The sequence below is a fragment of the Orbicella faveolata genome, unplaced genomic scaffold (assembly GCF_042242905.1).
Source record: "Orbicella faveolata isolate gen_17 unplaced genomic scaffold, um_ofav_v1 contig_1, whole genome shotgun sequence".
Classification (NCBI taxonomy): Eukaryota; Metazoa; Cnidaria; class Anthozoa; order Scleractinia; family Merulinidae; genus Orbicella; species Orbicella faveolata.
In genome coordinates, this window is record NW_028301536.1 from 11,413,020 (window position 1) to 11,426,691 (window position 13,672).

The following is a 13,672-nucleotide window of genomic DNA, read 5'->3' on the forward strand; positions in this document are numbered from 1 at the left end:
TAGGCCCTTTGCACGATCCGGTCACATGGTACGGAATAAATTATGCTGGGACGCAAGCTACACAGTGGGACTTCTAAAACAAAGGAGAGTCGGGCTGGACTGGTACGAGTTCCTTTGTTTTGGAAGTCCCACTGTGTAACTTGCGTCCCAGCATAATTTATTCCGTACCATGTGACCGGATCGTGCAAAGGGCCTATTTTAAGTGTTGATTTTTGTAGAGGGAGGAAACCGGCGAACCCAGAGAAAAAATTCTAATTAAAATTTTTAATCATTCCTAGAGTGGTAATTTGTTATAGGGTGTAAGCGACAATTTTTTTCCTCTGGAATCATTGCGAAACGGAAACAGAATAAGTTTCGCTGTTGAGTTTTGAACATTTTATGACGTCATTTGTATTGCCCATTCAAAAGATTGATTAGATTTCCCATGCCTACACTCTTGCTGACCGCGGGAATGTCGTCGTCATATTGAAAGGTTCAAAACTTAAGTGGAAGCACAAGCCGCAGGCGAATAGTTTAACTCCAAAGCTTTGGACATTTCAATGTGTTACCGGTTTCTTCATATTCAGGTTAAATTCCCTCATCGACCCTAGTTCTTGACTGCTAGTTATTGTAAAAGAGTCTGAAAAGCTGACATTTCTAATGTTATATCCCTTCGTCAGAGCCATGCTTGAAAGGGCTACACGTGCAGATACTTCCTTATGAAGTTAAGATAATACCTGGCCCGGTAAAATCAATTAAGGAGACGAATTTGAAAAATACGTTTGTCATGTCGGAATCGTGACTTTGCTACAATGCATCTGTTCTAAATCTGGTCCATGTATTTGACTGCGCCGGTTAAACGCGATTATGAAAAGCAACTTCGTTCATTATCACTTAGTGGTTTTCTGGAATTTATTCCTTCAGTGCTGTTTACGTTTACAAGGCTTGCTGAATGTAAAGGAAAAGAAAGACCATGTTAAATGGCATGAAACTATATTTAAGGAAGTGTGGCCTCATGTTTGCACTTTTCGGTTCCCTTGGCATCATTGATATAATTTACGAAGTCAACGGCCGTTTTCGAAAATTGACCTTCTTCAGTGGATCAGAGCATCCGGGTTTCGCTGGAAACAAACTGATGGCTGGTCCTCCAAAACCGTTGACCCCAGTAAGAAGGAAGCCCTGCAGCTCTGTCATCTGCACTTCAGACATGAGGACTTTTGTTTTGCCCTGAAGATTATTTCCGATCACAGCAAAGGCTCCTAATGCACCCGTGGAAGGACTGATGCAACAGCCGGCTGTCCACATAGATTTAGGAATACCTATTGCGTCGCTGGAGGGTTTAAGCAATTTAAGTGTTCCTTGGATCGCTTCAAGCCCGCTCGGTCCACTTTGAATGCTAGCCTCTGAGATGCCAGTGATTAAGTACAAGTCCCCACCTTTCGGACTACACGTGCTTGTGGCATATTCCCTTGTCCTTTTTTCATACTGAACCCACTGGCCGCTGTTAAATACTCCAATCTGTGGAACGGCGTTAGTGTAGGTGAACGTTGAAAGCATGTGGGCATCAGAGAATGAGTAGGTCTCTGCTGGAAGCAGATGACCCATGGCGTACATCTTTTGACCTGCGTGGGCTTGGTCGCCTGCTTGCTTCTTAATCCCTTTTATGGAAATTAACAAAACAAATTGCCAATTAATAATACTTGAGGTCTGATGGTTGACAAATATATCATTAGATTAAAAATCTATAACGCAAACAAAGGCTTCAAAAAGTTAATCAGACTCCCATCCATGCAAACTCGAAGAATCCAAAACATGCTATTCACAATAAACAATTGTATTTCGGGCAAAGCTCCCCACGCAAGTAGAGATCTTGTCACCTTACGCTCATCCATGACTATATCCTTTCTTTGCCGAAAAATAACACGACTAAATATGGTCTCAAATTATGGAGAAATTTTGACGCAAAGAAATGGAACGAGCTAACAAATGGTATTAGAACTGAAGTAGGCACTAATGAAGTGAACAACAAAATTCGATCGCTTAAGTTTGACTGATATCGGAATTTATTGTCCTTTTAGTTCTCTGCGTTTATAGTTTTATACATATGGGTTATTGACCAAGCGTGAGGTCAAGTTGGCTGGATATTGGCCAAGTTCTTTTTTTGCGAGTTTATGGACCTCGACTTCGTCTCGATCCATAAACTCGCAAAAAAAGAACGAGGCCAATATCCAGCCATCTTGACCGAACAAGCTTGGTCAATAAAGGATTTATTATATGGCTTTCACGGAAAATTTTCTTGCGGGTCACGGCGAGTAATCACGAGCGGGCAAGATAGCTCCATCTTGCCCGTTCGGGTAGCCAATAACAGTGCAGAATTTGAGTCATCTTGCCCGCTCACGGAGCTAGCCATGTAATAACATCAATTATTGTACATTTTGAGTTATAATTTTTAGAATATACTAGGGCCGTGGATTACCCGTAGACTAGCTGATTAGCTAACCGTACACTCCGCGTTAAATAAAGTATCGTATCGCATACGCTTTGCTTCCACCTACTTCCACGGGATATCGCACATTTAATTTTCAATGCGCTGTTTGATGTTTAAAAAAAAGTGGTAAAATAATCCTCAATAAAAAGCGTTAGACTGAAAAGTCTAAGGAGATATGTCCAGTTTAACAATCATGCAATAATATTTTAAGACAGGATCTTTTGGGAGGCAAACATTTTCTTTAGGTAGGTCAAAGTAGTTTACCATCTTCCTGTCGCCAGTTGTCGACGCCGACTCTCTGTGCAGTACCAAACTGGCTCACTTATGCTTGCCGTACGACGTAAGCAGAGTAGATTGGTATTCCATAGTCATCATCGAACATGGTTGAGTAGAAGTAATCCGCAGTATCATTAGGAACTTGTTGACAGATATATCTGATATTCTTGTGGTCTTTTCGGAAGCCTGATGGAGGCTGCGTGCTAGCGAAGAAGTGTTTGTAGCAATCCGTGACGTTTGTTGAAACCACCGATCTACGATGTCTGACCAGTTGGTTTACGTCTTGAACATCCACAGCATCATTCTTGTTCAAGCCATCGTCTTCTATTTTTCAAAGACGTTACGTAATTTGGGAATTAAAATGAGTGAAAATGAGCCAGGACGGGAAAAAGAAGAAAAATTTGCTTACTTTCTTTCGGTAAAATGTATTTGGTTGAAACTGTATTTGTATTAATAGGCACTGAAGAGATTTCTCCAAAAATGAAAGACTTAAGATGTTTTACAGTATGTTAGTGTTTCCTCGTAAGATATTTTCAAAATCCTATTGGAAATACTTGAAGTAAATTCTTAAACAGATGGCTAACCAAGACGTAATAAGAAATCGATGCTCACCGTTTATGTCAATGCTCTGATAAACCAGTTTGGCTTGCGTGTTAGTCTTCGAAACAACCAAAATAAACAATAAGAGAAGAGACATGTTGAGGAAAGAAATCTTGATGTTTATGCGAGACGGAAAAAACCTCTGTCGAGTTTCATTTCGTATGTCTGATTGCTTAAAAAGAAAGTAAAATCAATGATTGGCTCAACAACTTAGAATTTAATCATGCGTTTAAATGCCACCAGAACGTAAATGAAGAAAACTGACATCTAACGGTGTGACTGCATTTTTTCAATAACAGAATGATAACCGGTTATGATCATGTGATTTTAACCGACCAGAATTTTGCCCTTTATGTGAAACTGAGGGCGTAACATCTTGTATTATAACATAACTAAAGCAAAGCGCGCGCTCTGATTGGTTAATATAGCATCTACTATTTGCCCATGGATGTACGTTGCTGACGTGTGTGCTAATGTTTACAAAGCAAATCTTTAGGCAGACATTGTTTCCAAAGTAATGGCCGACGTCCTTCTCCCAGAAATGCGAAACTGTCTGCACAGTTGTGTGAAGATGAAACTTTATTGAGTTACTGGTGTGCAGTCGGTGGTTGTTTTTTGTTGTCATGTAAGACTACACGAACATTTTTTTGTGATGTAGCTCAATAAAAGGACTTCTGTTGTTCCAATGTCTCAATGTTATGTTATAAAACAAATGGTAAACGCCATAGCGTGTACTATTGAGTTATGGATGCACGCGGGAGGTTTGCTAAGCACTCAAGAAGCTAGAGTCGCACGAGGCTATCGCCTCGTGCGACTCTTACGCTTCTTTCGTGCTTAGCAACCTCCCGCGAGCATCCATAACTCAATAGTGCACGCTATGGCGTTTACCATTTGTTAATTTTTAGATACCTTCATCCCCCGACAGAAAAAAAAGTTCGATACAAGGCTTCCCTCAATCTTGTCCAACACACAATCCGAGTAAATCGAATTCGTAATCTGAACTCGAATCATTGCTGGTCATCAAATATTTAGCAACCATCACAAGGTTTGGGTGTCTACTAAATATCAGACACAGCTTGTCTCACAAAGCAGTTTAATTATTTTGTTAAACTTATAAAATCGATATCAAGAATCTTAAACTAGAATGTTCACTAACCCAACTATTAAATTGCTATTGTAAACTTCTATCGCACTGAAATTTTACTAGTCAAATGAGTTTATAACATAACTAAAGCAAAGCGCGCGCTCTGATTGGTTAGTTTAGCGTCTACTATTTGCCCATGGGTGTACGTTGCTGACGTGTGTGCTAATGTTTACAAAGCAAATCCCTTGATGACAGACATTGTTTCCAAAGTAATGGCCGTTGCAATGTCTCAATGTTATGTTATAAAACAAATGGTAAACGCCATAGCGTGCACTATTGAGTTATGGATGCACTTGGGAGGGTTGCTAAGCACTCAAGAAGCTAGAGTCGCACGAGGCGATAGCCTCGTGCGACTCTTACGCTTCTTTCGTGCTTAGCAACCTCCCGCGTGCATCCATAACTCAATAGTACACGCTATGGCGTTTACCATTTGTTAATTCTCCACTGAAATAAAATAGAATGGGTAAATACTAAGAAAGCTTTCAATTTTGACGCTTGACAAGATTTTGACACTCCGAAGTAGGACGACGGCACATTCGAAATTTCGTGGTGTTTGATTCAGACTCGGTGGGTGCCAAGAAAGTAGCCTAAAATGTCTCTTACGACTGAACACTTTTCTTTACATGCAACCAATTGCATAATCAGAGTATAAAATTGAAACTTTTGAACCAAGCATATATAAAAACGGAAATCGTGCTGTTGATAATTTACTCTTTGACCCTCATTAAGGCTTACTAATGAAAAAAAAAATTGATTTTTTAAGGATGGTTAACCTCTGCCCAAGATTTATTTACCTGAGGTTTATTTGATAATAGTTTTCCCTGCTGACCGAGCCTAAACTTGGCCCTTACGCGCATGCTCTATATGCGCCCTGGTTTTATGGACAGTTTACAGGCAGAAGTCCGTACCCCCTCCCCTCCAGGGTCACCACACCTGCAATGCGAGCGATGACCCGTCGAATCCGTTCATCAGGAAGACGGTGTGAGGTTATTAATGCTGATGAGAACATGACCATAAATTTGTTATAATTAACCGATCGCGGAGAATATATGGGAGAATCTTGATCAAGGTAAAATTGCTAAATTCGTATTATTTGGTCATCATTGAATGGTTCACTTTATAAGAACACCCGCGGTTTCCTGGAATCAAAAGGACAGTTCGACCTCCAGCCAAGGAGAAGAAACTGTTGTATAACATGGACTGTCACGTGAGACATTTGTATCACTCTTGTATTCTGATCATTATTGCCAATGAAAGCAAAAGGCCCCAGCACTACATCATTTGAATGAACACAACAACCAGCTGTCCACAAATAGCTGGGTATTACTATGTTCGTTTTTTTTCTCGATTTGTCTCGCCAAACCTGGTGGCAAGTTTGCCTTTTTGAATTTGAATGCGAACCTCTGAGATGCCAGTGAGCAAGTATATTGTTCCGCATCATAGTTAGCCCACTGGCCATAGTTGAACGCTGCATACTGTAGCACAGAATTGGTGTAGGCGAAAGTTGAACGTAGATGACTCTTGGTGAACGAGAACGTCTCTGCAGGTAGCTAGTGACCTTTGTGGATAAAGGGCACACCGCGGTACATCTTTAAGCTTCCCTGGTTATTTTTGGAAATGCCTATTGAAATAAAGAGTAAGTTATTGTAAACTGTATTGAGATACCGTAACTCTCATCAAAAAATGCTTCGTTAGCGTTACTGAGAGATCTTGATTAAATATGATAGTCGAGGAAGAACCCCTACAGCGGCTAACACGTTCTCAGTCCCTACTCTGTCAAACGTTGTCATGAGAGTTGTCTTACCGTTCTCTAATCACAGTTAAAATTCGGTTAAAAATCTATGTGCGAAACATGTAACTTCCTACTGGTTTGCTAAGTACGTTTTAAGAACAGCTTGCTTTAACGGTCACCTATACCTATGCAGGATAGAAAAATTCTATTTTATGAAACTTTGCCAGGAAGAAGGTTTTTACTAACTTATTTGAAAACTGTACCTTTGGGGTTGTTTGGATTTTTATTTTCTTGTGGAGACGGCCTTATAATTACGTACTTGGCCCGGAAAGAGCAAAACTTGACCCCAAAATTACACTTTTTGTGAGCGCTAGCAAGCCAAAATAATAAGCGTGACTGGAAAAGCTAACCCATAGTGCTAAAATATCATCTTTCAGCAGTTATTTAACCTTGTCACATCAGCATGAAATTCAAACCTAAATTAAGGTCAGAGTTTACTCCAAGTGTTTCGTCAACTGTGTATTCCACTAGTTTTCTCAAAGATTACTCTCGATGCTGATTTATTATCTGATATTTCGTTGCGCGCGTTGTCTTTAGTTGCCAACCGCTCAATGTATGATTTCTTATTCAAAATAAACATTTGCTCAAAATGCTCGTTTGCAGCCTGATACGTATTTTCAATTACAGCAACTGATCTTATAGACCTAAAGACTATTTTAGTGGAGATAAGACCCACAGGCAAAACATTTCTGGATCAATGTTGGAGATAGTGATCGTGGCGTGAAAGGTCAAAATGTCAGGCGATTAGTTCAATTGCCCAGTCTTCGAGAGGCTCTCAATTTTTTTGGTTTATTTACCCAAGCTAGATTTGCGATAAAAACGTAGCTTAAGGGATACTTTTAACCAGAAAAATAGTTTGGGTAGGGAAATCCATATACCAGATTGACTTTCTGGTCCACGAGAGTGACCTAAATTTTGACGTGACGCAACTTCATCAGAGCGTATGATTTTAAAAATTTGCTAAAAATTCAGGTTTAAATTTCATGCTTATCTGACAACGTTAAATAACTGCTAAAAGATGATACAGTCAAACCTGTATATAACGGTCACCCTTGGGAAATGGCCAGGTGACCTTTATAAACAGGATGACCGCTGTACACAGGTTGTCTTTAAACTCCCCTGCAGGTCAATAAATAGCATTTTTATGTGCAAATAATCACTCAATTTACGTTTTATTGACAATAACGAGTAACAGCAACGCAATAAACACGATAAAAAAGGCCCATAAAATATCCGTGGTGCACTTTTAGGGAGGTGCAGTAAAAGTCTACTGGAAGCTAATGAACAACGTTTTTAAGTGGACAATCACTTAATTTACATTTATTGACAGCTATTGTAAACAGAAACGCAATAAATACGACAAAAATGTCCATAAAATGTCCGTGATGTACTTTAAGGGAGGTGCAGTATACTTTGATCTAAGTTTCCTTGTAGGAAAAGCTTTTAAAGTAACAACATGGATTTCAAGACGAAAAGAAATCGTTATAGTTTTCTGATATTTGGGAGCTCGAAGCTTGATTTCATGTACTTGACTTTACTCAGTGTGAAAGCAACTTGAGTTCTTCATGTCCATAGTCTTTCAGCCAAGCCGATGCCGAGCGCTGTCTTGGTCCAATGCTGTGTTGTTACAGTTACAGTAACTATTGTTTGAAAGTGTCAGCACTTTAATGTTACCTGCCACAAGCAGGTGTCGGACGTGGGCCATGACGTGTATAAGTAGTTGTGTTCAGTACTAATATTTGTATTTTTGCGAGACCCCTGCCTTGGTGGCTGCTATTTAACGAGCTGATGAATAAAGCTTGTCATTATTTGTTAATCGTAACCCAATTTCGTGACCGTTACATACAGGTAAAAGATAATGAAATTGTGGATTCAGGAAGTCTAAAGGGTGACCGCGTCCGTTATATACAGGTGACCGCTATATGCAGGTCACCTTAACAGTAAATATAAGGGACGGTTTTTGGGAAGTTGTTCAGTGACCGTTATACACAGGGTGACCGCTATATACAGGGCCGTTATATACAGGTTTGACTGTATTTTAGTACTATGGGTTAGCTTTTCCAGTTACGCTTATTATTTTGGCTTGCTAGCGCTCACAAAAAGTGTAATTTTGGGGTCATTTTTTGCTCTTTTCGGGGCAAAATACGTAAGGCCGTCTCCACAAGAAAATAAAAATCCAAACAACTTCAAAGCTACAGTTTTGAAATAGGTTATAGTAAAAACCTTCTTCCTGACAAAGTTTCAGAAAATCAAATTTTTCTATCCTGCATAGGTATAGGTGACCCTTAGAGAAATATGCTCTTAAGTACTGTTTTATCTCGTTTCACTGTGGAAACTATACCTTTTTCTTGGTGCCATCCTCCCGCCCTCTTCACAGCTCAAACTGACCTCCTCGTGCTTTCGTCACATAGTATGCTGAATAGATCGGGATCCCATAGTCCAGGTCAAACATGGTGGCATAGACGTAAGCAGGATCACGAAGGGATGTTTGGCAGATGTATCTGATGTTGATGCAGTTTTTGCGGAAACCAGTTGGCGGCTGACCATCAACAAAGGAAGAAGAATAGCATTTGCTAGCAGCTCTGGAGACCAAGGATTTTGGAGGCCTGGGTTTGTGTCCATGTTCGAAATGCGTGATTAAAGAATACTCTGCTATTAAAAAAAAAGCACAGACATAGACCCTAGTTTGATGAATACCTATTTTTCCAAAGGCTATCGGCTCATATTCATCAGAAGTAAATGTTCGCTCAAGGTTTTTATTAAGGAAGGGTTCCTTAAGAAATCTAGTTTGATATTAGAATAACAATGATCTTGTTAATCCAACACTTATTTGGCGTGGGATAATCTGACTAAATTCAAAATTTGCAGAACCTCTTCTCGCCATACAGGAAAGACCGACAGAAGAATTTTTGTCAGTATGCATCTCTTTGACCGCATTATTTAGGAGATACATACATACATCGACTCTGAAAAACTTGAGGACAAACGGTTAATTAATTGCTTGGTTGTAGGTTGCATTACATCAAATTCTAAGGTTTGCAAGTAAAAATATGAATGAGCATGATTATATCTGAACTGCTGAAAAAGATATGAAGACATCAATAATCATCGCAGGGATATACACAACATATGGAGTTGTGGAATTAAAGCCTGACAAAAATTCAGGCTACGAACCCATAGCCTCTGCGATACCGGTACAGTGGTCTACCAACTGAGCGCTATCAAGGCAACTGGGAACTAGCCGTGTTGTGAGTTCGTAATAGGGAGTTTAAGAAAACCACAACAGCAACGCCAACGGGAACGTCACTAAACAAAAGATTTAATTAGGAGAACAATGGCTGTGCACGTGCGTTATAATTCTTGGTACATTTCTTTACCGTCCTCGGCAGAACAACAACGTGAAATGACCAAATTCTGCGTTGTCTGGAGAACGTGAATCACGACGACTAATTCTTTAAATTTTTATTTCAAGTTTATCGTGTGTCTCAGATTCAGTTTCGTGAAAGTTTTGTCAGTGATAAACAAAGTAAATGACTTTAGAGTATCGCGAGACTCGTAGGTAAAATATAGTCATTTTTTAATCGACGCTGTCCTCGTCGTCGCCGTCTTGGTTACTTAAACTACCCGTAGATGGCTACATGTATATTAGGAACTCACATGACCTGTTCTCAGTTGGCTTGATAGCTCAGTTGGTAGAGCACCGCACCGGGATCGCAGAGGTCATTGGTTCGAATCCCATAAAAGCCTGGTTTTTTATTTATTTATTTATTTATTTATTTATTTATTTTGTCAGGCTTTAATTTCACAGCTACCTAAATTGTGTATATCACTGCGATGATCATTGACGTCTTCAAGATTGAAACTTTTGTAATGTCTTAGAATTGCAGCCAAGTTTAAGGCGGGACTTACAGCGTTTGTAAGGCTAATAGGTCAGTAATCTCTAACAGAACAAATGGCAGAGAAATTTCTCCATAACAATTTTACCATACATCTTTAAGTAAACCAAAACTCTCATGTGATCTAGCTCGCTATTGCCATGCTCTCCCCCCCCCCCGACTGAGGTATTGCGTAATAAATATAAAAATTTCACAACATTTCAAAATAAAGCAAAACAAAATGAAATTTAGCCCTTTTTCTGGGATTATTGTTGGCAGAGATCCTCTATCACCTTTTGAGGTAAATAAAGCATACAATACAACGCAGTTTTCTAATTTTCATGCAAAAGGTGTCTTCAAAACGTAAACGGAGGAGATTTAATATTACATTTTAGTTTTGGGACTAGTTTTGACAGTGAAAACTAGGGAAACGGTAACGCTAGGGTTATTATTACCCAAGCCTAACACTAAGCTATGCATTAGGGTTAGACCTAAGCCTAACCCTAAGGATTAGGGTTAGGGTTCGGGTGTAGGGTTAGGGTTAGGGTTAGGTTTCGGGTTGGGGTTAGGGTTAGGGTTAGGGCTAGGTCTAGTTAGGGTTAGGGTTAGGGCTAGGTGTAGTTACGGTTAGGGGTTGGGTTTGGGTGAGGGTTAGGTCTAATACATCAGTTGAAGGAGGGAACGATAAGTTCTTTTAACAGGAAAAGGTAGCCCTAGACGTTTATTTCACTAGTTAGCAATCAAAAATGGTTGTTTTAGGTACGAAAAAAGCGCTAGAAGTTAGTCAGGTCATTTAAGGTCGTCAAATACTTGTTTCCTCACTTGAAGAAGAAAACAGTACAATTTTTTTATAAACACATTACCAGGAAAAACAGGCAAAAGACGCGGAGTGGCAGAACACGGTGACAAATGTTCATTTCACTAATTAAGTGATAAATATTTTATCTTTAAACTTAAAAAGTTGTAGCCTTAATTCTTTCACATTGCTGAGCAACATTACTAAAGTTTTTGCTCTATTGGTAGGTCACGTGACTAGTTATTAACTAAATACTTTTTTCCCAGTTTGAGCGAAAAAAACAAGTGATAATAAGTAAAACTATGGATTTTCCAATTTGTGATCGCACAATCTTTTTATAACGTGATTTGAATTCTGTGCTTTTTGCATAGAATCCGTCCAATGGGGGGAAAAAAGGTCACGTGACAATATTAATGTATTCATAAAATCTATTAAAAATGGATTAGGGAAATTTGTGTCATGTTATCAACAATAGTGTTATCTAAGCAACATGTCAACATCAAATTGGCGTTAAAGTTCTTTTGCAAACTAGCTTATTCTCAAAAATGTGTTTTGTGACGTCATGACCACGAAAGGTGTCATGTGTCATTTTTATGCGCCTAATATGTTGAAATATAGGTTATTCTGTCCAAATTATCTAGCGCAGTAGTTCTTTTTCTTGATAAAATAGGCTTTTGAAAAGAAAGAAGAAGAAAGAAGCCGAATCAACAGCACAGAGCATAACATCTGCTCTTTCTGCGGATGACGCTGCAGAGGTACTCGACAAGGTTAAATCCACTACCCAGCGAGTCTTTAATACCACCAAAGACCGTCAACAGCGCAAGTTTGAGAAACTTTTGCGAGAGAAACAGTCTTCTGTTTCTCCTACAACTTTTGTTGACAAAACAAAGTGGGTTATCAACTTGTCATCCAGGACCCTTAACGAAGCTGAGGTGTCACTACTGAAGAAAGGTCTAAATTTCGCCGTGACTCCTACGAGCGTCCCAGCCACCGAGATCATCGCCAAAATTGAGTCAGCAGTCAGGCTACTAGATGCGGAGCGAGCAGACACAGTCAGGAGATCCGTCAACACCATCCTTCAACAGGCACAACCACCCACGCCCAACATCACGAAGGAGCAGCAGGAGGCTCTTAAAAGCTTAAAAGAGGACAACTCAATCATGGTCCTTCCGGCCGACAAAGGACGCGCTAGCGTAATCCTGGACGCTGACACATACCACGCAAAAATGTCAGCGCTAATTGATTCCGGACCGTACCAGCTGCTCAACAAAGATCCGACAGACCGCTTGACCCGGAAGCTATCTGAGAAGCTGCTAACCCTGAAACGGAGTGGACACATATCAGAGGCGGTTTATAATAAGATCAGACCTCGACACAAACAACCACCTAGGATCTATGGTTTGCCGAAGATCCACAAGGCCGACACACCGCTTAGGCCAATTGTGTCGTGTGTCAACACCTTTGCGTACGACCTGTCTGCTTTCTTGGCTAACGTATTATCTCCTCTTGCAGGTAACTCGAACTTCACAGTGAAGAACTCAACTGACTTCGCCTCCACCATCGCCAGTGAAGAGATCCAGGACCACGAGATCATGGTGTCTTTCGACGTAGAGTCACTGTTTACCAACGTACCGATCGAGGGCGCCGTACAAGCCGCGCTACAAAAAATGGAGAACGACGCAGGCCTGGCTGACCGCACGACACTTATACCAGTTCAAATCGCGGACCTCTTGAATCTACGTACTTCCAGTACAACGGATCGATTTACGAACAACGAGACGGCACAGCCATGGGGAGCCCTGTATCCGCGGTTATTGCTAATATCTACATGGAGATATTTGAAGAACAAGCAATAGAGTCCGCACCTTGCAAGCCTAAGATCTGGAAACGCTACGTAGATGATACTTTCACCATCCTGGATCGGGATAGAGTTGACGTCTTCCTGCAACACCTGAACAGTCAACAACCATCAATCCGTTTCACCATGGAGATCGAGAACAACAACAAGATCGCCTTTCTCGACACGTCAGTTTACAGAGAACCTGATGGCCGCCTTACCACCAGTGTCTACAGGAAACCAACCCATACTGATCAGTACCTAGCGTATGATTCACACCACCCTCGTTCAGTAAAGCGCGGTATTGTGAAGTGTCTGTACGACCGGGCTAAACGTCTCGTCACCAAACCATCTGTAATCGCTGGAGAGAAGAAACATCTGTCATCTGTACTTGTTTCTAACGGATATCCCTCCTCTTTTGTACAGAAGATCACAAAGGCACGAACAACCCCAAGAAGAGAGCCTGTCGCGGAATTTAAATCCACCGCCGTTTTACCTTATGTCCAAGGAGTTTCGGAGTCTCTCCGCCGCTGCCTAGAACAACAAGGCATTCGCACCGTCTTTAAGTCCGACACGACACTTCGGTCACACTTAGTGCGACCAAAGGACACCGTCAACCCGGCTAAACAAGATGGTGTTGTCTACAGGATTCCCTGTGAGTGCGGCAAAGTCTACATCGGGGAAACAGGGAGATCTATGCAGGAGAGGATCAAAGAACACGACAGGGATATACGACTCGCCCGAACCCAGACCTCCGCCGTTTCTGAACACACCCACGAGACTGGCCACTATCCTATCTGGAATGAGGTCAAGTTTATTGATCGAGATCCTCACTGGTACACACGTAGGGTCAAGGAAGCTATTCACATAAGACTTCACCCTAAC

At 40.7% G+C, this 13,672-nt stretch overlaps 1 protein-coding gene and 1 pseudogene across 1 annotated transcript; both read right to left on the reverse strand.

Moving 5' to 3' along the window:
• Window positions 1-14: 14 nt before the first annotated feature.
• Window positions 15-3,440, reverse strand: LOC110064797 (uncharacterized). Its single transcript, XM_089270732.1, has 3 exons — window positions 3,356-3,440; window positions 2,796-3,067; window positions 15-1,686 (listed from the first exon to the last, which is right to left on the reverse strand). The coding sequence occupies exons 1-3, from the start codon at window positions 3,438-3,440 to the stop codon at window positions 1,036-1,038; spliced, it is 1,008 nt and encodes a 335-aa protein (XP_089126858.1). The 3' UTR covers window positions 15-1,035.
• Window positions 3,441-5,527: 2,087 nt separating this feature from the next.
• On the reverse strand, window positions 5,528-9,457 carry LOC149118085 (uncharacterized; annotated as a pseudogene).
• Between the last annotated feature and the right edge of the window lie 4,215 nt (window positions 9,458-13,672).